The sequence below is a fragment of the Panulirus ornatus genome, chromosome 11 (assembly GCF_036320965.1).
Source record: "Panulirus ornatus isolate Po-2019 chromosome 11, ASM3632096v1, whole genome shotgun sequence".
NCBI classification, from domain to species: Eukaryota; Metazoa; Arthropoda; class Malacostraca; order Decapoda; family Palinuridae; genus Panulirus; species Panulirus ornatus.
The window spans coordinates 34,031,670-34,059,403 of NC_092234.1; the positions used below are offsets into that span (position 1 = coordinate 34,031,670).

Consider the following 27,734-nt stretch of genomic DNA (forward strand, 5'->3'; position numbering starts at 1 on the left):
CTTTTTTCACTCCATCTTTCGACTTCCAATTTGGTGTCCTGCTTCTCCTCGATCCCACAACCTCTGACACATATATCCTCTTTGTCAGAGTTTCCTCACTCATTCTCTCCATGTGTCCAAACCATTTCTACACACCATCTTCTGCTCTCTCAACCACACTTTTTGTTACCACACATCTCTCTTACCCTTTCATTACTTACTTGATTAAACCACCTCACACCACATATTGTCCTTAAACATCTCATTTCCAACACATCCACCCTCCTCTGCACAACCCTATATATAGACTATGCATCGCAACCATATAACATTGTTGGAACCACTATTCCTTCAAACATACCCATTTTTGCTCTCTGAGGTAGCATTCTTTTCTTCCACACATTCTTCAACATTCCCAGAACCTTCACCCCCACCCCCACCCTTCCACTTCCATGGTTCCGTCCGTTGCTAAGTCCACTCCCAGTTATCTAAAGCACTTCACTTCCTCCAATTTTTCTCCATTCAAACTTACATCCCGGTTAACTTGTCCCTCAACCCTACTGAACCTAATAACGTTTCTTTTATTCACATTTATTCTCAACTTTCTTCTTTCATAAACTTTACCACACTCTATCACCCTCTGCAGTTTCCCACCCGAATCAGCCACCAGCGCTGTATCATCAGCAAACAACAACTGACTCACTTCCCAAGCCCTATTATCCCCAACAGACTGCATACTTGCCTCTCTCTCCAAAACTCTTGCATTCACCTCCCTAACCACCCCATCCTTAAGCAAATTAAACAACCATGGAGACATCACACACCCCTGCCGCAAACCGACAGTCACTGGGAACCAATCACTTTCCTCTTCCTACTCGTACACTTGCCTCACATCCTTGGTAAAAAGTTTTCACTGCTTGTAGCAAATTACCTCCCACACCATATACTCTTAAAACCTTCCACAAAGTATCTCTATGAACCCTATCATATGCCTTCTCCAGATCCATAAGTGCTACATACAGATCCATGTGTTTTTCTAAGTATTTGTAACACACATTCTTGAAAGCAAACACCTGATCCACACATCCTCTACCATTTCTGAAACCACACTGCTCTTCCCCAGTCTGATACTCTGTACATGCATTTACCCTCTCAATCAATACCCTTCCATATAATTTCCCAGGAATACTCAGCAAACTTATGTCTTTTTATTTTGAACACTCACCTTTATCCCCTTGGCCTTTGTACAGAGGCACTCTGCATGCATTCTGACAATCCTCAGGCATTTACCTTGATCCATACATACAGTGAATATCCTTGCCAACCAATTAGCAACACAGTCATCCCCTTTTTAAATAAATTTCGCCACAGTACCATCCAAACCCACTGCCTTGCCAGCTTTCATCTTCTGCAAAGCTTTCACTACCTCTTCTTTGTTTACCAAACCATTCTAGTAACCAAACTAGTAATATCACTGTACAAGATTGTTTCTGACACTGCCTTCTTTCAAGATAGTTGAATTTTAGAGAACAAGTTTCACATTTGGTATATTTGGAAATTGAAATGCTGCTCAAAAATTTTTGTGGCTGCAAATTGTTGCTGTCTACTGAATAATTTTATGACTACAAAAATAAGATTTTAGGTAGCTTGATTTTACAGTATCTTTTAGTATGCTATTTCACTGATTGCAGGTTCCTAATGAATTCATCATAACGATGCGAAAAGGAAAGAAGGTGGATCACATGCGCTTCTCATCAGAACATCGAACAGACATCATCTCAGAAGCTCTTGTGTTCAGATACAACTTTGCAGAAGGAATTATTGATAACTTGGTAAGAGGCATTATACAGTGTATGGTATTGGAGTTCATGGTGTAGTTTTAATGCCTTAATACCCTTACTGGAAAAACAGTCACTCTTGAAGTAGAACCTTCAGACACAATTGAAAATGTGAAGGAAAATAGTGAAATTGGAGAAAAATGTAGCTTAGACATTGAAGCTTATTGATACAGTGGTTAAATTGATGAGAACTGCTATTGACGTTTGTGTAAATAAATTATACATTTCCTTTTTTCCATAGCCAGAGGTTGAACCATTATGTGACATTCTTTTTTTCATTCATTTCAAGCTAGAAGTTTCAGTTTTCTAAATTGTTTCTTACATTTCTCATATGTATATATATGTATGTGTGTGTGTGTGTATATGTGCGTATGTATGTGTATGTGTGTGTATGTGTATATGTATATATATATGTATATTATCCCTGGGGATAGGGGTGAAAGAATACTTCCCACGTATTCCTCGCGTGTCGTAGAAAGCGACTAGAGGGGACGGGAGCGGGGGGCCAGAAATCCTCCCCTCCTTGTATTAACTTTCTAAAATGGGAAACAGAAGAAGGAGTCACGCGGGGAGCGCTCATCCTCCTCGAAGGCTCAGAGTGGGGTGCCTAAATGTGTGTGGATGTAACCAAGATGTGAAAAAAGGAGAGATAGGTAGTATGTTTGAGGAAAGGAACCTGGATGTTTTGGCTCTGAGTGAAACGAAGCTCAAGGGCAAAGGGGAAGAGTGGTTTGGGAATGTCTGGGGAGTAAAGTCAGGGGTTAGTGAGAGGACAAGAGCAAGGGAAGGAGTAGCAATACTCCTGAAACAGGAGTTGTGGGAGTATGTGATAGAGTGTAAGAAAGTAAATTCTCGATTAATATAGGTAAAACTGAAAGTTGATGGAGAGAGGTGGGTGATTATTGGTGCATATGCACCTGGGCATGAGAAGAAAGATCAAGAGAGGCAAGTGTTTTGGGAGCAGCTGAATGAGTGTGTTAGTGGTTTTGATGCACGAGACCGGGTCATAGTGATGGGTGATTTGAATGCAAAGGTGAGTAATGTGGCAGTTGAGGGAATAATTGGTATACATGGGGTGTTCAGTGTTGTAAATGGAAATGGTGAAGAGCTTGTAGATTTATGTGCTGAAAAAGGACTGATGATTGGGAATACCTGGTTTAAAAAGCGAGATATACATAAGTATACTTATGTAAGTAGGAGAGATGGCCAGAGAGCGTTATTGGATTACGTGTTAATTGACAGGCGTGCGAAAGAGAGACTTTTGGATGTTAATGTGCTGAGAGGTGCAACTGGAGGGATGTCTGATCATTATCTTGTGGAGGCTAAGGTGAAGATTTGTATGGGTTTTCAGAAAAGAAGAGTGAATGTTGGGGTGAAGAGGGTAGTGAGAGTAAGTGAGCTTGAGAAGGAGACCTGTGTAAGGAAGTACCAGGAGAGACTGAGTACAGAATGGAAAAAGGTGAGAACAATGGAAGTAAGGGGAGTGGGGGAGGAATGGGATGTATTTAGGGAATCAGTGATGGATTGCGCAAAAGATGCTTGTGGCATGAGAAGAGTGGGAGGTGGGTTGATTAGAAAGGGTAGTGAGTGGTGGGATGAAGAAGTAAGATTATTAGTGAAAGAGAAGAGAGAGGCATTTGGATGATTTTTGCAGGAAAAAAATGCAATTGAGTGGGAGATGTATAAAAGAAAGAGACAGGAGGTCAAGAGAAAGGTGCAAGAGGTGAAAAAAAGGGCAAATGAGAGTTGGGGTGAGAGAGTATCATTAAATTTTAGGGAGAATAAAAAGATGTTCTGGAAGGAGGTAAATAAAGTGCGTAAGACAAGGGAGCAAATGGGAACTTCGGTGAAGGGCGCAAGTGGGGAGGTGATAACAAGTAGTGGTGATGTGAGAAGGAGATGGAGTGAGTATTTTGAAGGTTTGTTGAATGTGTTTGATGATAGAGTGGCAGATATAGGGTGTTTTGGTCGAGGTGGTGTGCAAAGTGAGAGGGTTAGGGAAAATGATTTGGTAAACAGAGAAGAGGTAGTGAAAGCTTTGCGGAAGATGAAAGCCGGCAAGGCAGCAGGTTTGGATGGTATTGCAGTGGAATTTATTAAAAAAGGGGGTGACTGTATTGTTGACTGGTTGGTAAGGTTATTTAATGTATGTATGACTCATGGTGAGGTGCCTGAGGATTGGCGGAATGCGTGCATAGTGCCATTGTACAAAGGCAAAGGGGATAAGAGTGAGTGCTCAAATTACAGAGGTATAAGTTTGTTGAGTATTCCTGGTAAATTATATGGGAGGGTATTGATTGAGAGGGTGAAGGCATGTACAGAGCATCAGATTGGGGAAGAGCAGTGTGGTTTCAGAAGTGGTAGAGGATGTGTGGATCAGGTGTTTGCTTTGAAGAATGTATGTGAGAAATACTTAGAAAAGCAAATGGATTTGTATGTAGCATTTATGGATCTGGAGAAGGCATATGATAGAGTTGATAGAGATGCTCTGTGGAAGGTATTAAGAATATATGGTGTGGGAGGCAAGTTGTTAGAAGCAGTGAAAAGTTTTTATCGAGGATGTAAGGCATGTGTAGGAAGAGAGGAAAGTGATTGGTTCTCAGTGAATGTAGGTTTGCGGCAGGGGTGTGTGATGTCTCCATGGTTGTTTAATCTGTTTATGGATGGGGTTGTTAGGGAGGTGAATGCAAGAGTTTTGGAAAGAGGGGCAAGTATGAAGTCTGTTGTGGATGAGAGAGCTTGGGAAGTGAGTCAGTTGTTGTTCGCTGATGATACAGCACTGGTGGCTGATTCATGTGAGAAACTGCAGAAGCTGGTGACTGAGTTTGGTAAAGTGTGTGAAAGAAGAAAGTTAAGAGTAAATGTGAATAAGAGCAAGGTTATTAGGTACAGTAGGGTTGAGGGTCAAGTCAATTGGGAGGTGAGTTTGAATGGAGAAAAACTGGAGGAAGTGAAGTGTTTTAGATATCTGGGAGTGGATCTGGCAGCGGATGGAACCATGGAAGCGGAAGTGGATCATAGGGTGGGGGAGGAGGCGAAAATTCTGGGAGCCTTGAAGAATGTGTGGAAGTCGAGAACATTATCTCGGAAAGCAAAAATGGGTATGTTTGAAGGAATAGTGGTTCCAACAATGTTGTATGGTTGCGAGGCGTGGGCTATGGATAGAGTTGTGCGCAGGAGGATGGATGTGCTGGAAATGAGATGTTTGAGGACAATGTGTGGTGTGAGGTGGTTTGATCGAGTGAGTAACGTAAGGGTAAGAGAGATGTGTGGAAATAAAAAGAGCGTGGTTGAGAGAGCAGAAGAGGGTGTTTTGAAATGGTTTGGGCACATGGAGAGAATGAGTGAGGAAAGATTGACCAAGAGGATATATGTGTCGGAGGTGGAGGGAACAAGGAGAAGAGGGAGACCAAATTGGAGGTGGAAAGATGGAGTGAAAAGGATTTTATGTGATCGGGGCCTGAACATGCAGGAGGGTGAAAGGAGGGCATGGAATAGAGTGAATTGGAGCGATGTGGTATACCGGGGTTGACGTGCTGTCAGTGGATTGAATCAAGGCATGTGAAGCGTCTGGGGTAAACCATGGAAAGCTGTGTAGGTGTGTATATTTGCGTGTGTGGACATATGTATATACATGTGTATGGGGGTGGGTTGGGCCATTTCTTTCGTCTGTTTCCTTGCGCTACCTCGCAAACGCGGGAGACAGCGGCAAAAAAAAAAAAAAAATATATATATATATCTTTCTTTCTTCTTTCATACTATTCGCCATTTCCCGCATTAGCGAGGTAGTGTTAAGAACAGAGGACTGGGCCTTTGAGGGAATATCCTCACCTGGCCCCCCTTCTCTGTTCCTTCTTTTGAAAAAAAAAAAAGAGAGGGGAGGATTTCCAGCCACCCGCTCCCTCCCCTTTTAGTCGCCTTCTACGACACGCAGGGAATACGTGGGAAGTATTCTTTCTCCCCTATCCCCAGGGATAATATATATATATATATATATATATATATATATATATATATATATATATATATATATATATATATATATATATATATATATGGTTTGGGCACATGGAGAGAATGAGTGAGGAAAGATTGGCCAAGAGGATATATGTGTCGGAGGTGGAGGGAACGAGAAGAAGTGGGAGATCAAATTGCAGGTGGAAAGATGGAGTGAAAAAGATTTTGAGTGATCGGGGCCTGAACATGCAGGAGGGTGTAAGGCGTGCAAGGAATAGAGTGAATTGGAATGATGTGGTATACCGGGGTCGACGTGCTGTCAATGGATTGAATCAGGGCATGTGAAGCGTCTGGGGTAAACCATGGAAAGTTCTGTGGGGCCTGGATGTGGAAAGGGAGCTGTGGTTTTCGGACATTATTACATAACAGCTAGAGACTGAGTGTGAACGAATGGGGCCTTTGTTGTCTTTTCCTAGCGCTACCTCGCACACATGATGGGGGAGGGGATGTTATTCCATGTGTGGCGAGGTGGCGATGGGAATAAATAAAGGCAGACAGTATGAATTATGTACATGTGTATATATGTATATGTCTGTGTGTGTATATATATGTGTACACTGAGATGTATAGGTATGTATATTTGCCTGTGTGGATGTGTATGTATATACATGTGTATGGGGGTGGGTTGGGCCATTTCTTTCGTCTGTTTCCTTGTGCTACCCCGCAAACACGGGAGACAGCGACAAAGCAAAATTAATAAAATATATTTTATTTTATTTATATATATATATATATATATATATATATATATATATATCCCTGGGGATAGGGGAGAAAGAATACTTCCCACGTATTCCCTGCGTGTCGTAGAAGGCGACTAAAAGGGGAGGGAGCGGGTGGCTGGAAATCCTCCCCTCTCGTTTTTTTTTTTAATTTTCCAAAAGAAGGAACAGAGAAGGGGGCCAGGTGAGGATATTCCCTCTAAGGCCCAGTCCTCTGTTCTTAACGCTACCTCGCTAATGCGGGAAATGGCGAATAGTATGAAAGAAAAGATATATATATATATATATATATATATATATATATATATATATATATATATATATATGTGGTAGAGGATGTGTGGATCAGGTGTTTGCTTTGAAGAATGTATGTGAGAAATACTTAGAAAAGCAAATGGATTTGTATGTAGCATTTATGGATCTGGAGAAGGCATATGATAGAGTTGATAGAGATGCTCTGTGGAAGGTATTAAGAATATATGGTGTGGGAGGCAAGTTGTTAGAAGCAGTGAAAAGTTTTTATCGAGGATGTAAGGCATGTGTACGTGTAGGAAGAGAGGAAAGTGATTGGTTCTCAGTGAATGTAGGTTTGCGGCAGGGGTGTGTGATGTCTCCATGGTTGTTCAATTTGTTTATGGATGGGGTTGTTAGGGAGGTAAATGCAAGAGTTTTGGAAAGAGGGGCAAGTATGAAGTCTGTTGGGGATGAGAGAGCTTGGGAAGTGAGTCAGTTGTTGTTCGCTGATGATACAGCGCTGGTGGCTGATTCATGTGAGAAACTGCAGAAGCTGGTGACGGAGTTTGGTAAAGTGTGTGGAAGAAGAAAGTTAAGAGTAAATGTCAATAAGAGCAAGGTTATTAGGTACAGTAGGGTTGAGGGTCAAGTCAATTGGGAGGTGAGTTTGAATGGTGAGAGGCTGGAGGAAGTGAAGTGTTTTAGATATCTGGGAGTGGATCTGTCAGCGGATGGAACCATGGAAGTGGAAGTGGATCATAGGGTGGGGGAGGGGGCGAAGATTTTGGGAGCCTTGAAAAATGTGTGGAAGTCGAGAACATTATCCCGGAAAGCAAAAATGGGTATGTTTGAAGGAATAGTGGTTCCAACAATGTTGTATGGTTGCGAGGCGTGGGCTATGGATAGAGTTGTGCGCAGGAGGATGGATGTACTGGAAATGAGATGTTTGAGGACAATGTGTGGTGTGAGGTGGTTTGATCGAGTAAGTAACGTAAGGGTAAGAGGGATGTGTGGAAATAAAAAGAGCGTGGTTGAGAGAGCAGAAGAGGGTGTTTTGAAGTGGTTTGGGCACATGGAGAGAATGAGTGAGGAAAGATTGACCAAGAGGATATATGTGTCGGAGGTGGAGGGAACGAGGAGAAGAGGGAGACCAAATTGGAGGTGGAAAGATGGAGTGAAAAGGATTTTGTGTGATCGGGGCCTGAACATGCAGGAGGGTGAAAGGAGGGCAAGGAATAGAGTGAATTGGAGCGATGTGGTATACAGGGGTTGACGTGCTGTCAGTGGATTGAATCAAGGCATGTGAAGCGTCTGGGGTAAACCATGGAAAGCTGTGTAGGTATGTATATTGCGTGTGTGGACGTGTGTATGTACATGTGTATGGGGGGGGTTGGGCCATTTCTTTCGTCTGTTTCCTTGCGCTACCTCGCAAACGCGGGAGACAGCGACAAAGTATAAAAAAAAAAAAATGTGGTAGAGGATGTGTGGTAGAGGATGTGTGGATCAGGTGTTTGCTTTGAAGAATGTATGTGAGAAATACTTAGAAAAGCAAATGGATTTGTATGTAGCATTTATGGATCTGGAGAAGGCATATGATAGAGTTGATAGAGATGCTCTGTGGAAGGTATTAAGAATATATGGTGTGGGAGGCAAGTTGTTAGAAGCAGTGAAAAGTTTTTATCGAGGATGTAAGGCATGTGTACGTGTAGGAAGAGAGGAAAGTGATTGGTTCTCAGTGAATGTAGGTTTGCGGCAGGGGTGTGTGATGTCTCCATGGTTGTTTAATTTGTTTATGGATGGGGTTGTTAGGGAGGTAAATGCAAGAGTCTTGGAAAGAGGGGCAAGTATGAAGTCTGTTGGGGATGAGAGAGCTTGGGAAGTGAGTCAGTTGTTGTTCGCTGATGATACAGCGCTGGTGGCGGATTCATGTGAGAAACTGCAGAAGCTTTTTCTCCATTCAAACTTACCTCCCAATTGACTTGACCCTCAACCCTACTGTACCTAATAACCTTGCTCTTATTCACATTTACTCTTAACTTTCTTCTTTCACACACTTTACCAAACTCAGTCACCAGCTTCTGCAGTTTCTCACATGAATCAGCCACCAGCGCTGTATCATCAGCGAACAACAACTGACTCACTTCCCAAGCTCTCTCATCCCCAACAGACTTCCTTCTTGCCCCTCTTTCCAAAACTCTTGTATTCACCTCCCTAACAACCCCATCCATAAACAAATTAAACAACCATGGAGACATCACACACCCCTGCCACAAACCTACATTCACTGAGAACCAATCACTTTCCTCTCTTCCTACACGTACACGTCTTACATCCTCGATAAAAACTTTTCACTGCTTCTAACAACTTGCCTCCCACACCATATATTCTTAATACCTTCCACAGAGCATCTCTATCAACTCTATCATATGCCTTCTCCAGATCCATAAATGCTACATACAAATCTATTTGCTTTTCTAAGTATTTCTCACATACATTCTTCAAAGCAAACACCTTTATATATATGAAGTCTGTTGGGGATGAGAGAGCTTGGGAAGTGAGTCAGTTGTTGTTCGCTGATGATACAGCGCTGGTGGCGGATTCATGTGAGAAACTGCAGAAGCTGGTGACGGAGTTTGGTAAAGTGTGTGGAAGAAGAAAGTTAAGAGTAAATGTGAATAAGAGCAAGGTTATTAGGTACAGTAGGGTTGAGGGTCAAGTCAATTGGGAGGTGAGTTTGAATGGTGAAAAACTGGAGGAAGTGAAGTGTTTTAGATATCTGGGAGTGGATCTGTCAGCGGATGGAACCATGGAAGCGGAAGTGGATCATAGGGTGGGGGAGGGGGCGAAAATTTTGGGAGCCTTGAAAAATGTGTGGAAGTCGAGAACATTATCCCGGAAAGCAAAAATGGGTATGTTTGAAGGAATAGTAGTTCCAACAATGTTGTATGGTTGCGAGGCGTGGGCTATGGATAGAGTTGTGCGCAGGAGGATGGATGTGCTGGAAATGAGATGTTTGAGGACAATGTGTGGTGTGAGGTGGTTTGATCGAGTAAGTAACGTAAGGGTAAGAGAGATGTGTGGAAATAAAAAGAGCGTGGTTGAGAGAGCAGAAGAGGGTGTTTTGAAATGGTTTGGGCACATGGAGAGAATGAGTGAGGAAAGATTGACCAAGAGGATATATGTGTCGGAGGTGGAGGGAACGAGGAGAAGAGGGAGACCAAATTGGAGGTGGAAAGATGGAGTGAAAAGGATTTTATGTGATCGGGGCCTGAACATGCAGGAGGGTGAAAGGAGGGCAAGGAATAGAGTGAATTGGAGCGATGTGGTATACCGGGGTTGACGTGCTGTCAGTGGATTGAATCAAGGCATGTGAAGCGTCCGGGGTAAACCATGGAAAGCTGTGTAGGTATGTATATTTGCGTGTGTGGACGTGTGTATGTACATGTGTATGGGGGGGGTTGGGCCATTTCTTTCGTCTGTTTCCTTGCGCTACCTCGCAAACGCGGGAGACAGCGACAAAGTATAAAAAAAAAAAAAAAAAAAAAAAATATATATATATATATATATATGGAAAAGACAACAAAGGCCCCACTCGTTCACACTCAGTCTCCAGCTGTCATGCAACAATGCACCGAAACCACAGCTCCCTTTCCACATCCAGGCCCCACAGAACCTTCCATGGCCCACCCCAAACGCTTCACACGCCCTGGTTCAATCCATTGACACCACGTCGACCCCAGCACACCACATCGCTCCAATTCACTCCATTCCCCGCACGCCCCCCCCCTCCGCATGTTCAGGCCCCGATAACTCAAAATCTCCCTCACTCCACCCCCCCCCTCCAATTTGGTCTCCCACTTCTCGCTCCCTCCATCCTCGACACGTACATCCTCTCTGTCAATCCTCCTTACTCATCCTCACGAGTCCAAATTATTTCAACAAAGCCACTTCTGCTCTCTCAAGTGGGGCCTTTGTTGTCTTTTCCTAGTGCTGCCTCGCACACATGGGGGGGAGGGATGTTGTTATTCCATGTGTGGCGGGGTGGCGATGGGAATGAATGGAGGCAGACAGTGTGAATTATGTACATGGGTATATATGTATATGTATGTCTGTGTGTGTATATGTATGTATACGTTGAGATGTATAGGTGTGTGTATGTGGTGTGTGTGGACGTGTGTGTATATGCATGTGTGTGTGGGTGGGTTGGGCCATTCTTTCGTCTGTTTCCTTGCGCTGCCTCGCTGGTGCGGGGGGCGGCGACGGGGCAAAATGAATGAATAGATAAATATATATAGGGGAGAAAGAATACTTCCCACGTATTCCCTGCATGTCGTAGAAGGCGACTAAAAGGGAAGGGAGCGGGGGGCTGGAAATCCTCCCCTCTCATTTTTTTTTTAAATTTTCCAAAAGAAGGAACAGAGAAAGGGGCCATATGAGGATATTCCCTCAAAGGCCCAGTCCTCTGTTCTTAACGCTACCTCGCTAATGCGGGAAATGGCGAATAGTATGAAAAAAAAAAAAAAAAAAAAAAAAATATATATATATATATATATATATATATATATATATATATATATATATATATATATATATATATATATATTATCCCTGGGGATAGGGGAGAAAGAATACTTCCCATGTATTCCCTGCGTGTCATAGAAGGCGACTAAAAGGGGAGGGAGCAGGGGGCTGGAAATCCTCCCCTCTCTTTTTTTTTTTTTTTTAATTTTCCAAAAGAGGGAACAGAGAAGGGGGCCAGGTGAGGATATTCCCTCAAAGGCCCAGTCCTCTGTTCTTAACACTACCTCGCTAACGCGGGAAACGGCGAATCGTTTGAAAAAGAAATATATATATATATTTATTTATTTATTATTTTCTTTTGCTTTGTTGCTGTCTCCCGCGTTTGCGAGGTAGCGCAAGGAAACAGACAAAAGAAATGGCCCAACCCACCCCCATACACATGTATATACATACACGTCCACACACGCAAATATACATACCTATACATCTCAATATACACATATATATATATACACACACAGACATATACATATATACTATTTTTATTTATTTTGCTTTGTTGCTGTATCCCACGTTTGCGAAGTAGCGCAAGGAAACAGACGAAAGAAATGGCCCAACCCACCCCCATACACATGTATATACATACATGTCCACACACGCAAATATACATACCCATACATCTCAATGTACACATATATATACACACACAGACACATACATATATGCACATGCACACAATTCACACTGTCTGCCTTTATTCATTCCCATCACCACCTCGCCACACATAGAATAACATCCCCCTCCCCCCTCATGTGTGCGAGGTAGCACTAGGAAAAGACAACAAAGGCCACATTCGTTCACACTCAGTCTCTAGTTGTCATGCAATAATTCCCGAAACCACAGCTCCCTTTCCACATCCAGGCCCCACAGAACTTTCCATGGTTTACCCCAGACCCTTCACATGACCTGATTCACTCCATTGAGAGCATGTTGACCCTGGTGTACCACATCGATCCAATTCACTCTATTCCTTGCCCGCCTTTCACCCTCCTGCATGTTCAGGCCCCGATCACTCAAAATCTTTTTCACTCCATCTTTCCACCTCCAATTTGGTCTCCCACTTCTCCTCGTTCCCTCCACCTCCGAAACATATATCCTCTTGGTCAATCTTTCCTCACTCATTCTCTCCATGTGCCCAAACCATTTCAAAACACCCTTTTCTGCTCTCTCAACCACGCTCTTCTTATTTCCACACATCTCTCTTACCCTTACATTACTTACTCGATCAAACCACCTCACACCACATATCGTCCTCAAACATCTCATTTCCAGCTCATCCACCCTCCTGCGCACAACTCTATCCATAGCCCATGCCTCGCAACCATACATCATTGTTGGAACCACTATTCCTTCAAACATACCCATTTTTGCTTTCCGAGATAATGTTCTCGACTTCCAAACATTCTTCAAGGCTCCCAGGATTTTCGCCCCCTCCCCCACTCTATGATTCACTTCCGCTTCCATGGTTCCATCCGCTGCCAGATCCACTCCCAGATATCTAAAGACACTTTACTTCCTCCAGTTTTTCTCCATTCAAACTTACCTCCCAATTGACTTGACCCTCAACCCTACTGTACCTGATAACCTTGCTCTTATTCACATTTACTCTTAACTTTATTCTTTCACACACTTTACCAAACTCAGTCACCAGCTTCTGCAGTTTCTCACATGAATCAGCCACCAGCGCTGTATCATCAGCGAACAACAACTGACTCACTTCCCAAGCTCCCTTATCCACAACAGACTTCATTCTTGCCCCTCTTTCCAAAACTCTTGCATTCACCTCCCTAACAACCCCATCCATAAACAAATTAAACAGCCATGGAGACATCACACACCCCTGCCGCAAACCTACATTCTCTGAGAACCAATCACTTTCCTCTCTTCCTACACGTACACATGCCTTACATCCTCGATAAAAACTTTTCACTGCTTCTGACAACTTGCCTCCCACACCATATATTCTTAATACCTTCCACAGAGCATCTCTATCAACTCTATCATATGCCTTCTCCAGATCCATAAATGCTACATACAAATCCATTTGCTTTTCTAAGTATTTCTCACATACATTCTTCAAAGCAAACACCTTATCCACACATCCTCTACCACTTCTGAAACCACACTGCTCTTCCCCAATCTGATGTTCTGTACATGCCTTCACCCTCTCAATCAATACCCTCCCATATAATTTACCAGGAATACTCAACAGACTTATACCTCTGTAATTTGAGTACTCACTCGTATCCCCTTTGTCTTTGTACAATGGCACTATGCACGCATTCTGCCAATCCTCAGGCACCTCACCATGAGTCATACATACATTAAATAACCTTACCAACCAGTCAACAATACAATCACCCCCTTTTTTAATGAATTCCAGTGCAATACCATCCAAACCTGCTGCCTTGCCTGCTTTCATCTTCCGCAAAGCTTTTACTACCTCTTCTGTGTTTACCAAATCATTTTCCCTAACCCTCTCACTTTGCACACCACCTCGACCAAGACACCCTATATCTGCCACTCTATCATCAAACACATTCAACAAACCTTCAAAATACTCATTCCATCTCCTTCTCACATCACCACTACTTGTTATCACCTCCCCATTAGCACCCTTCACCGAAGTTCCCATCTGCTCCCTTGTCTTACGCACTTTATTTACCTCCTTCCAGAACATCTTTTTATTCTCCCTAAAATTTAATGATACTCTCTCACCCCAACTCTCATTTGCTCTCTTTTTCACCTCTTGCACCTTTCTCTTGACCTCCTGTCTCTTTCTTTTATACATCTCCCACTCAATTGCATTTTTTCCCTGCAAAAATCGTCCAAATGCCTCTCTCTTCTCTTTCACTAATAATCTTACTTCTTCATCCCACCACTCACTACCCTTTCTAATCAACCCACCTCCCACGCTTCTCATGCCACAAGCATCTTTTGCACAATCCATCACTGATTCCCTAAATACATCCCATTCCTCCCCCACTCCCCTTACTTCCATTGTTCTCACCTTTTTCCATTCTGCACTCAGTCTCTCCTGGTACTTCCTTACACAAGTTTCCTTCCCAAGCTCACTTACTCTCACTACCCTCTTCACCCCAACATTCACTCTTCTTTTCTGAAAACCCATACAAATCTTCACCTTAGCCTCCACAAGATAATGATCAGATATCCCTCCAGTTGCACCTCTCAGCACATTTACATCCAAAAGTCTCTCTTTCGCGCGCCTGTCAATTAACACGTAATCCAATAACGCTCTGTGGCCATCTCTCCTACTTACATACGTATACTTATGTATATCTCGCTTTTTAAACCAGGTATTCCCAATCACCAGTCCTTTTTCAGCACATAAATCTACAAGCTCTTCACCATTTTCATTTACAACACTGAACACCCCATGTATACCAATTATTCCCTCAACTACCACATTACTCACCTTTGCATTCAAATCACCCATCACTATAACCCGGTCGCGTGCATCAAAACCACTAACACACTCATTCAACTGCTCCCAAAACACTTGCCTCTCATGATCTTTCTTCTCATGCCCAGGTGCATATGCACCAATATTCACCCATCTCTCTCCATCAACTTTCAGTTTTACCCATATTAATCTAGAATTTACACTCTTACACTCTATCACATACTCCCATAACTCCTGTTTCAGGAGTACTGCTACTCCTTCCCTTGCTCTTGTCCTCTCACTAACCCCTGACTTTACTCCCAAGACATTCCCAAACCACTCCCAAACCACCCTTTACCCTTGAGCTTCGTTTCACTCAGAGCCAAAACATCCATGTTCCTTTCCTTAAACATACTACCTATCTCTCCTTTTTTCACATCTTGGTTACATCCACACACATTTAGACACCCCAACCTGAGTCTCCGAGGAGGATGAGCACTCCCCGCGTGACTCCTTATGTTTCTCATTTTTTAGAAAGTTAAAAATACAAGGAGGGGAGGATTTCTGGCCCCTGCTCCCGTCCCCTCTAGTCGCCTTCTACGACATGTGAGGAATGCGTGGGAAGTATTCTTTCACCCCTATCTCCAGGGATAATATATATATTTTTTTTTTTTTTTTTTTTTTGCTTTGTCGCTGTCTCCCGCGTTTGCGAGGTAGCGCAAGGAAACAGACGAAAGAAATGGCCCAACCCACCCCCATACACATGTATATACATACGTCCACACACGCAAATATACATACCTACACAGCTTTCCATGGTTTACCCCAGACGCTTCACATGCCTTGATTCAATCCACTGACAGCACGTCAACCCCGGTATACCACATCGCTCCAATTCACTCTATTCCTTGCCCTCCTTTCACCCTCCTGCATGTTCAGGCCCCGATCACACAAAATCTTTTTCACTCCATCTTTCCACCTCCAATTTGGTCTCCCTCTTCTCGTTCCCTCCACCTCCAACACATATATCCTCTTGGTCAATCTTTCCTCACTCACTCTCCATGTGCCCAAACCATTTCAAAACACCCTCTTCTGCTCTCTCAACCACGCTCTTTTTATTTCCACACATCTCTCTTACCCTTACGTTACTTACTCGATCAAACCACCTCACACCACATATTGTCCTCAAACATCTCATTTCCAGCACATCCACCCTCCTGCGCATAACTCTATCCATAGCCCATGCCTCACAACCATACAACATTGTTGGAACCACTATTCCTTGAAACATACCCATTTTTACTTTCCAAGTTAATGTTCTTGACTTCCACACATTCTTCAAGGCTCCCAGAATTTTCGCCCCCTCCCCCACCCTGTGATTCACTTCCGCTTCCATTGTTCCATCCGCTGCCAGATCCACTCCCAGATATCTAAAACACTTTACTTCCTCCAGTTTTTCTCCATTCAAACTCACCTCCCAATTGACTTGACCCTCAACCCTACTGTACCTAATAACCTTGTTCTTAATTACATTTACTCTCAGCTTTCTTCTTTCACACTTTTTACCAAACTCAGTCACCAGCTTCTGCAGTTTCTCACATTGTTGGAACCACTATTCCTTTAAACATACCGATTTTTGCTCTCCAAGATAACATTATCGCCTTCCACACATTCTTCAATGCCCCCAGGACCTTTTACCCCCTCCCCCACCTTGTGGCTCGCTTCCGCTTCCATGGTTCCATTTGCTACTAAATCCACTACCAGATATCTAAAACACTTCACTTCCTCCAGTTTTTGTCCCTTCAAACTTACTTCCCAGTTGACTTGTCCCTAAACCCTACTGAACCTTATTCACATTTACTCTCAGCTTTCTTCTTTCACACACTTTACCAAACTCAGTCACAGGCTTCTGCAGTTGCTCACCCGAATCAGCCACCAGCACTGTATCATCAGCGAACTACAACTGACTCACTTCCCAAGCCCTCTCATCCACAACAGACTGCATACCTGCCCCTCTTTCCAAAACTCTTGCATTCACCTCCCTAACAACCCTATCCATTTACAAATTCAACAACCATGGAGACATCACGCACCCCTGCAGCAAACCGACATTCATTGGGAACCAGTCGCTTTCTCCTCTTCCCACTCGTGCACATGCCTTACATCCTCAATAAAAACTTTTCACCGCTTCTAGCAACTTACCTCCCACACCATATACTCATAAAACCTTCCCTAGAGCATCTCTATGAACTCTGTCATATGCTTTCTGCAGATCCATAAGTGCTACATACAAATCCATTTGTTTTTCTTAGTATTTTTCACATACATTCTTCAAAGCAAACACCTGATCCACACATCCTCTAACACTTCTGAAACCACACTGCTCCCCCCCAATCTGATGCTCTGTACATGCCTTTACCCTCTCAATCAGTACCCTCCCATATAATTTCCCAGGAGTACTCAACAAACTTATACCTCTGTAATTTGAACACTCACCTTTATCCCCTTTGCCTTTGTACAATGGCACTATGCATGCATTCTGCCAGTCCTTAGGCACTTCAACATGAACCATACATACATTGAATATCCTTACCAACCATTCAACAACACAGTCACATTCCACTGCAATACCATCCTAACCCCGCGTCTTTGCCTGCTTTGATCTTCCGCAAAGTTTTCACTAACTCTTCCTTGTTTACCAAACCATTCTCCCTGACCCCTCTCACTTTGCACACCACCTCGACCAAAACACCCTATATCTGCCACTCTATCATCAAACACATTCAACAAATCTTCAAGGTACTCACTCCATATCCTTCTCACTTCACCACTACTTGTTATTTCCTCCACAGTAGCCCCCTTCACTGATGTTCCCATTTTTTCTCTTGTCTTACGCACTTTATTTACCTCCTTCCAAAACATCTTTTTATTCTCCTTAAAATTTAACGATACTCTCTCACTCCAACTGTTGTTTGCCCTCTTTTTCACCTTTTGCACCTTTCTCTTGACCTGCCTCTTTCTTTTATACATCTCCCAGTCATTTGCACTTTTTCCTTGGAAACATTTTCCAAATGCTGCATATTTGCTTGATACTTCACTTTTTTCATGTATACTTCATTTAGAAGTTCAAATGTTACTTTAATTTTTCAATCATAAACCCAACAGCGAGCAAATGCTCAGAAGATTCACTGGTCAGAGGCAAAACAGCCAGTGATTTTAGAAGTTACACCATGCTCAGTAGATCAACTAGATGCTGCAACTGGGTCTCCTTTAGCCTCCTACATGTATAAAGATATTGAGGCCCTTGTTCCTGTATCAGACATTCCCGGTGGTTTGTGCATTCAGGTGAGTAATGTTATAAATAGTGGAAGAATTGTCAGATTTTTCCATTTATATTTCTTACAGTTCAGATAGCTTGCTTTTGGCGAACTCCTTCAGGGCTAGCATTAATGGATGACCTCGTATAATTTTTTTCCTCCTTATTTTATGTTAATAGTTTTGCAGCACTTGTAATAACTTTAAGCCTTTCCTTTATTGTCCTGAGTGTATTTTGGTTGTGTTTGTTTAATTATTATCCTTATTGGGTTAGTTATTTGTTATGTTCTGGGAATTATTATCCTGAAGTGACTTAAGTGGGATTCCAGGCATGTTTTCTGTCATTCCGCGTAGGCATTAGTGCACTAGTCATTTCTCTCAATATATGGCATTAAAAGCACTTATTTACATCTGCAGACAACATCATGGTGAGGCAGCCCTCAGAGGAGTTGTAAAATTTCTCCCATATGTTTGAATTTTTTTTGACAAGCTGTCATTTTTCTTTGTTATTTGCAATGTTTCCAAGTCTTAAATTGACTAGCTGTCATTTTTCTTTGTTATTTCCAATGTCTCCAACAGTCTTGAATTCATTAGGGTACATTTTTTGAATTTTTATGGTTATTTTTGTATTTGCTGAAATCATGAATACACAGCATCTCTGCATTTTATTATGTAAAATTTTCTGAAGTGTTAACATTTCAGACATAATACTTTTTAATTGCTTTTTCTATCTGTATACATTTCATTACTGCATTAGAAGGATTGATGATTTTTGGACCATATTTTGGAAAAAAGAAGGGGTTAAAAAAGGAGTTAATTTTATATTTTTATGATTTTAAGCAATTCTTTGCAGTCACCCAACCTCACTCATGTCTCCATAAGCAATATGCTGTAATCACCCAACCTCACTTTCATCTCCCTTAATGCCCCATCTCTAAAATATATTGAGTAGAGGTGATGACAGTACAAAAGCTACACTCCAGCTCCATATTTCATTCAGATTGCTAACTCACATTTTCATCTACCTTCTTGTATTGAGTTTGTATCTACATGAAGCAGAAGACTTGCATTGAAATACTTCGAATTCAGAATTTAAGAATCCAAAACTCGTAGTTTCCTGTCATCCCAGTCAGTATAGGAAAAACTGAGATAGAATTCAAATACTTTGTACTTTTGAATATACCAACACCCAAGCTACAGCACAGCCACTAAGGTATCTTGGATAGTCATCTGCACCAGCATTGCTAGTTGGGAATTGGAACACGAGCAAAGGTGATGCGTACATGAGGGTACCCACAGTATTTTAGAAAGTCAAATTTATGTCTTTAGGCAATCATGTCATTTTGATTAGGCAAATTAAATATTTAGACAAATGTATGTCCCTCTGTGCACCCCGCATATTTATTAGATGGACATTTAGAGTATGAATTTTTATATTTATGTATGGATGTGTGGATCAAGTGTTTGCTTTGAAGAACGTATGCGAGAAATACTTAGAAAAGCAAATGGATTTGTATGTAGCATTTATGGATCTGGAGAAGGCATATGATAGAGTTGATAGAGATGCTGTGGAAGATATTAAGAATATATGGTGTGGGAGGCAAGTTGTTAGAAGCAGTGAAAAGTTTTTATCGAGGATGTAAGGCATGTGTACGTGTAGGAAGAGAAGAAAGTGATTGGTTCTCAGTAAATGCAGGTTTGCGGCAGGGGTGTGTGATGTCTCCATGGTTATTTGATTTGTTTATGGATGGGGTTGTTAGGGAGGTGAATGCAAGAGTTTTGGAAAGAGGAGCAAGTATGCAGTCTGTTGTGGATGAGAGAGCTTGGGAAGTGAGTCAGTTGTTGTTCGCTGATGATACAGCACTGGTGGCTGATTCATGTGAGAAACTGCAGAAGCTGGTGACTGAGTTTGGTAAAGTGTGTGAAAGAAGAAAGTTGAGAGTAAATGTGAATAAGAGCAAGGTTAATAGGTACAGTAGGGTTGAGGGTCAAGTCAACTGGGAGGTAAGTTTGAATGGAGAAAAACTGGAGGAAGTGAAGTGTTTTAGATATCTTGGAGTGGATTTGGCAGCAGATGGAACCATGGAAGCGGAAGTGAATCATAGGGTGGGGGAGGGGGCGAAAATTCTGGGAGCCTTGAAGAATGTGTGGAAGTCGAGAACATTATCTCGGAAAGCAAAAATGGGTATGTTTGAAGGAATAGTTGTTCCAACAATGTTGTATGGTTGTGAGGCGTGGGCTGTGGATAGAGTTGTGCGCAGGAGGGTGGATGTGCTGGAAATGAGATGTTTGAGGACAATATGTGGTGTGAGATGGTTTGATCGAGTAAGTGATAATAGGATAAGAGAGATGTGCGGTAATAAAAAGAGCGTGGTTGAGAGAGCAGAAGAGGGTGTTTTGAAATGGTTTGGTCACATGGAGAGAATGAGTGAGAAAAGATTGACAAAGAGGATATATGTGTCAGAGGTGGAGGGAACGAGAGGTGGGAGACCGAATTGGAGGTGGAAAGATGGAGTGAAAAAGATTATGAGTGATCGGGGCCTGAACATGCAGGAGGGTGAAAGGCGTGCAAGGAATAGAGTGAATTGGAACAATGTGGTATACTGGTTTCGACGTGCTGTCAATGGATTGAACCAGGGCATGTGAAGCGTCTGGGGTAAACCATGGAAAATTCTGTGGGGCCTGGATGTGGAAAGGGAGCTGTGGTTTCAGTGCATTATTACATGACAGCTAGAGACTGATTGTGAACGAATGGGGCCTTTGTTGTCTTTTCCTAGCGCTACCTCGCACACATGAGGGGGTAGGGGGTTGTTATTTCATGTATAGCGAGGTGGCGATGGGAATGAATAAAGGCAGACAGTATGAATTATGTACATGTGTATATATGTATATGTCTGTGTGTGTATATGTATACGTTGAGATGTATAGGTATGTATATTTGCGTGTGTGGATGTGTATGTATATACATGTGTATGTGGGTGGGTTGGGCCATTCTTTCGTCTGTTTCCTTGTGCTACCTCGCTGATGCAGGAGACAGCGACAAAGCAAAATAATGTATTTATTATTTATTATACTTGATCACCATTTCCTGCGTCAGTGAGGTAGTGCCAGGAAACAGATGAAGGACAACCCATCCTATCATATTCACATATATAGATATATACATAAACGCCCATACATGTACATTTTTTTTTTTTTTCAAACTATTCGCCATTTCCCACGTTAGCGAGGTAGCGTTAAGAACAGAGGGCTGGGCCTTTGAGGGAAATCCTCACCTGGCCCCCTTCTCTGTTCCTTCTTTTGGAAAAAAAAAAAAAAAAAAAACGAGAGGGGAGGATTTCTAGCCCCCCGCTCCCTCCCCTTTTAGTCGCCTTCTACGACACGCAGGGAATATGTGAGAAGTATTCTTTCTCCCCTATCCCCAGGGATATACTTACATATACTTACATATACATTTATTTATATTTATATATTTATTCTTGTATTATTGTGTTTATATATTTATTATTGTATTTTAACTTTCTAAAATGGTATTGCAGTGGAATTTATTAAAAAAGGGGGTGACTGTATTGTTGACTGGTTGGTAAGGTTATTTAATGTATGTATGACTCATGGTGAGGTGCCTGAGGATTGGCGGAATGCGTGCATAGTGCCATTGTACAAAGGCAAAGGGGATAAGAGTGAGTGCTCAATTTACAGAGGTATAAGTTTGTTGAGTATTCCTGGTAAATTATATGGGAGGGTATTGATTGAGAGGGTGAAGGCATGTACAGAGCATCAGATTGGGGAAGAGCAGTATGGTTTCAGAAGTGGTAGAGGATGTGTGGATCAGGTGTTTGCTTTGAAGAATGTATGTGAGAAATACTTAGAAAAGCAAATGGATTTGTATGTAGCATTTATGGATCTGGAGAAGGCATATGATAGAGTTGATAGAGATGCTCTGTGGAAGGTATTAAGAATATATGGTGTGGGAGGAAAGTTGTTAGAAGCAGTGAAAAGTTTTTATCGAGGATGTAAGGCATGTGTACGTGTAGGAAGAGAGGAAAGTGATTGGTTCTCAGTGAATGTAGGTTTGCGGCAGGGGTGTGTGATGTCTCCATGGTTGTTTAATTTGTTTATGGATGGGGTTGTTAGGGAGGTAAATGCAAGAGTTTTGGAAAGAGGGGCAAGTATGAAGTCTGTTGGGGATGAGAGAGGTTGGAAAGTGAGTCAGTTGTTGTTCGCTTATGATACAGCGCTGGTGGCTGATTCATGTGAGAAACTGCAGAAGCTGGTGACAGAGTTTGGTAAAGTGTGTGGAAGAAGAAAGTTAAGAGTAAATGTGAATAAGAGCAAGGTTATTAGGTACAGTAGGGTTGAGGGTCAAGTCAATTGGGAGGTAAGTTTGAATGGAGAAAAACTGGAGGAAGTGAAGTGTTTTAGATATCTGGGAGTGGATCTGGCAGCGGATGGAACCATGGAAGCGGAAGTGGATCATAGGGTGGGGAAGGGGGCGAAAATTCTGGGGGCCTTGAAGAATGTGTGGAAGCCGAGAACATTATCTCGGAAAGCAAAAATGGGTATATTTGAGGGAATAGTGGTTCCAACAATGTTGTATGGTTGCGAGGCGTGGGCTATGGATAGAGTTGTGCGCAGGAGGATGGATGTGCTGGAAATGAGATGTTTGAGGACAATGTGTGGTGTGAGGTGGTTTGATCGAGTGAGTAACGTAAGGGTAAGAGAGATGTGTGGAAATAAAAAGAGCGTGGTTGAGAGAGCAGAAGAGGGTGTTTTGAAGTGGTTTGGGCACATGGAGAGAATGAGTGAGGAAAGATTGACCAAGAGGATATATGTGTCGGAGGTGGAGGGAACGAGAAGAGGGAGACCAAATTGGAGGTGGAAAGATGGAGTGAAAAAGATTTTGTGTGATCGGGGCCTGAACATGCAGGAGGGTGAAAGGAGGGCAAGGAATAGAGTGAATTGGAGCGATGTGGTATACCGGGGTTGACGTGCTGTCAGTGGATTTAATCAAGGCATGTGAAGCGTCTGGGGTAAACCATGGAAAGCTGTGTAGGTATGTATATTTGTGTGTGTGGACGTATGTATATACATGTGTATGGGGGGGGGTTGGGCCATTTCTTTCGTCTGTTTCCTTGCGCTACCTCGCAAACGCGGGAGACAGCGACAAAGTATAATAAAAAAAAAAATAACTTTCTAAAAGGGGAAACAGAAGAAGGAGTCATGCGGGGAGTGCTCATCCTCCTCGAAGGTTCAGATTAGGGTGTCTAAATGTGTGTGGATATAACCAAGATGAGAAAAAAGGAGAGATAGGTAGTATGTTTGAGGAAAGGAACCTGGATGTTTTGGCTCTGAGTGAAACGAATCTCAAGGGCAAAGGGGAAGAGTGGTTTCGAAATGTCTTAGGAGTTAAGTCAGGGGTAAGTGAGAGGACAGGTGCAAGGGAAGGAGTAGCACTACTCCTGAAACACAAGTGGTGGGAGTATGTGATAGAGTGTAAAAAAGTAAACTCTAGATTGATGTGGGTAAAACTGAAAGTTGATGGAGAGAGATGGGTGATTATTGGTGCATATGCACCTGGGCATGAGAAGAAAGATCATGAGAGGCAAGTTTTGTGGGAGCAGCTGAGTGAGTGTGTTAGTAGTTTTGATGACTGGGTTATAGTGATGGGTGATTTGAATGCAAAGGTGAGTAATGTGGCAGTTAAGGGAATAATTGGTGTACATGGGGTGTTCAGTGTTGTAAATGGAAATGGTGAAGAGCTTGTAGATTTATGTGCTGAAAAAGGACTGGTGATTAGGAATACTACCTGGTTTAAAAAGAGAGATATACATAAGTATACATATGTAAGTAGGAGAGATGGCCAGAGAGCATTATTGGATTACATGTTAATTAATAGGCATGCGAGAGAGACTTTTGGATGTTAATGTGCTGAGAGGTGCAGCTGGAGGGATATCTGATCATTATCTTGTGGAGGCGAAGGTGAAGATTTGTAGAAGTTTTCAGAAAAGAAGAGAGAATGTTGGGGTGAAGAGAGTGGTGAGAGTAAGTGATCTTGGGAAGGAGACTTGTGTGAGGAAGTACCAGGAGGGACTGGGTACAGAATGGAAAAAGGTGAGAACAAAGGAGGTAAGGGGAGTGGGGAAGGAATGGGATGTATTTAGGGAAGCAATGATGGCTTGCACAAAAGATGCTTGTGGCATGAGAAGCATGGGAGGTGGGCAGATTAGAAAGGGTAGTGAGTGGTGGTATGAAGAAGTGAGACTATTAGTGAAAGAGAAGAGAGAGACATTTGGATGATTTTTGCAGGGAAATAATTCAAATGACTGGGAGATGTATAAGGTGCAAGAGGTGAAAAAGAGGGCAAATGAGAGTTGGGGTGAGAGAGTATCATTAAATTTTAGGGAGAAAAAAAAGATGTTCTGGAAGAAGGTAAATAAAGTGCGTAAGACAAGGACACAAATGGGAACTTCATTGAAGGGGGCTAATGGGGAGGTGATAACAAGTAATGGTGATGTGAGGAGATTGAGTGCGTATTTTGAAGGTTTGTTGAATGTGTTTGATGATAGAGTGGCAGGTATAGGGTGTTTTGGCCGAGGTGGTGTGCAAAGTGAGATGGTTAATGAGAATGATTTGGTGAACAGAGAATAGTTAGTAAAAGCTTTGCGGAAGATGAAAGCCGGCAAGGCAGCAGGTTTGGATGATATTGCAGTGGAATTTATTAAAAAGTGGGGGCGACTGTGTTGTTGACTGGTTGGTGAGGATATTCAATGTATGTATGGCTCATAGTGAAGTGCCAAAGGATTGGCGGAATGCATGCATAGTGCCATTGTACAAAGGCAAAGGGATGAAGGTGAGTGTTCAAATTACAGAGGCATAAGTTTGTTGAGCATTCCTGGGAAATTAAATGGGAGGGTATTGATTGAGAGGGTGAAGGCAAGCATAGAGCATCAGATTGGGGAAGAGCTGTGGTTTCAGTGCGTTATACATGACAGCTAGAGACTGAGTGTGAACGATTGTGGCCTTTGTTGTCTTTTCCTAGCACTACCTTGTCCTAGCTGTCATGTATAATGCACCGAAACCACAGCTCCCTTTCCACATCCAGGCCCCACAAAACTTTCCATAGTTTACCCCAGACACTTCACATGCCCTGGTTCAATCCATTGACAGCACGTCGCTCCAATTCACTCTATTCCTTGCACGCCTTTCACCCTCCTGCATGTTCAGGCCCCGATCACTCAAAATCTTTTTCACTCCATCGTTCCACCTCCAATTTGATCTCCCACTTCTCCTCGTTCCCTCCACCTCTGACACATATATCCTCTTGGTCAATCTTTCCTCACTCATTCTCTCCATGTTACCAAACAATTTCAAAACACCCTCTTCTGCTCTCTCAACCACACTCTTTTTATTACCAGACATCTCTCTTACCCTTTCATTACTTACTCGATCAAACCACCTCACACCACATATTGTCCTCAAACATCTCATTTCCAACACATCCACCCTCCTGCGTACAACCCTATCTATGGCCCACACCTTGCAACCATATAACATTGTTGGAACCAATATTCCTGCAAACATACCCATTTTTGCTTTCCGAGATAATGTTCTCGCCTTCCACACATTCTTCAATGCTCCCAGAACCTTTGCCCCCTCTCCCACCCTGTGACTCACTTCCGCTTCCATGGTTCCATCCGCTGCCAAATCCACTCCTAGATATCTAAAACACTTCACTTCCTCCAGTTTTTCTCCATTCATACTTACCTCCCAATTGACTTGTTCCTATACCCTACTGTACCTAATAAACTTGCTCTAATTCACATTTACTCTCAGCTTTCTTCTTTCACACACTTTACCAAACTCAGTCATCAGCTTCTGCAGTTTCTCACATGAATCAGCCACCAGAGCTGTATCATCAGCGAACAACAACTGACTCACTTTCCAACCTCTCTCATCCTCAACAGACTGCATACTTGCCCCTCTTTCCAAAACTCTTGCATTCACCTCCCTAACAACCCCATCCATAAACAAATTAAACAACCATGGAGACATCACACACCTCTGCCACAAACCAACATTCACTGAGAACCAATCACTTTCCTCCCTTCCTACACGTACACATGCCTTACATCCTCGATAAAAACTTTTCACTGCTTCTAACAACCTGCCTCCCACACCATACATTCTTAATACCTTCCACAGAGCATCTCTATCAACTCTATCACATTACTTCTCCAGATCCATAAATGCTACATACAAATACATTTGCTTTTCTAAGTATTTCTCACATACATTCTTCAAAGCAAACACCTGATCCACACATCCTCTACCACTTCTGAAACCACGCTGCTCTTCCCCAATCTGATGCTCTGTCCATGCCTTCACCCTCTCAATCAATACCCTCCCATATAATTTACCATGAATACTCAACAAACTTATACCTCTGTAATTTGAGCACTCACTCTTATCCCCTTTGCCTTTGTGCAATGGCACTATGCAAGCATTCCTCCAATCCTCAGGCACCTCACCATGAGTCATACATACATTAAATAACCTTACCAACCAGTCAACAACACAGTCGCCCCCACTTTTTGATAAATTCCACTGCAATACCATCCATACCCGCTGCCTTGCTGGCTTTCATCTTCTGCAAAGCTTTCATTACCTCTTCTCTGTTTACCAAACTATTCTCCCTGACCCTTTCACTTCACTCACCACCTCGACCAAAACACCCTATATTTGTCACTCTATCATCTAACACATTCAACAAACCTTCAAAGTACTCACTCTATCTCCCTCTCACATCACCACTACTTGTTAATACCTCCCCATCAGCCACCTTCACTGACGTTCCCATTTGTTCTTTTCTTATGCACTTTATTTACCACCTTCCAAAACATTTTTATTCTCGCTAAAATTTAATGACGCTGTCTCACCCTAACTCTCATTTTCCTTCTTTTTCACATCTTGCACCTTTCTCTTGACCTCCTGCCTCTTTCTTTTATACATCAGTCATTTGCACTATTTCCCAGCAAAGCTTGCCCAAATGCCTCTCTCTTCTCTTTCACTAATAATCTTACTTCTTCATCCCTCCACTCACTACCCTTTCCAACCTACCGACCTCCAACGCTTCTCATGCCACAAGCATCTTTTGCACAAGCCATCACTGCTTCCCTAAATACATCCCAATCCTCCCCCACTCCCCTTATGGCCTTATCTTTCACCTTTTTCCATTCTGCACTCAGTCTCTCCTGGTACTTCCTCACACAAATCTCCTTCCCAAGCTCACTTACTCCACTGCTCTCTTCACCCCAGCATTCTCTCTTCTTTTCTGAAAACCTCCACAAATCTTCAACTTTGCCTCCTCAAGATAATGATCAGACATTCCTCCAGTTGTACCTCTCAGCACATTAACATCCAAAAGTCTCTCTTTCACATGCCTGTCAATTAACACGTATTCCAGTAATGCTCTCTGGCCATCTCTCCTACTTACGTATGTATACTTATACATATACATATACCTATCAACTGATATAAGATATGATGTCTTTCTTGTCAAATTGTATACATGATGCAAAATGAAATTCTTTATGGCTAGAAGCTCAATTAAAGTTAAAAAGTATAAGAATTATAAAATAAAGATTT

The 27,734-nt window shown here is 42.5% G+C and overlaps 1 protein-coding gene across 3 annotated transcripts in view; it reads left to right on the plus strand.

Moving 5' to 3' along the window:
- The window catches only part of Rme-8 (receptor mediated endocytosis 8), a 554,100-nt gene that overhangs the window by 51,438 nt on the left and 474,928 nt on the right, over positions 1-27,734 (plus strand). For all 3 annotated transcript variants that reach the window (XM_071666770.1, XM_071666772.1, XM_071666771.1), the window contains exons 4-5: positions 1,671-1,811; positions 17,940-18,119. In XM_071666770.1, coding sequence (XP_071522871.1) covers positions 1,671-1,811; positions 17,940-18,119 — 321 coding nt within the window. The remainder of the gene's footprint in view (positions 1-1,670; positions 1,812-17,939; positions 18,120-27,734) is intronic.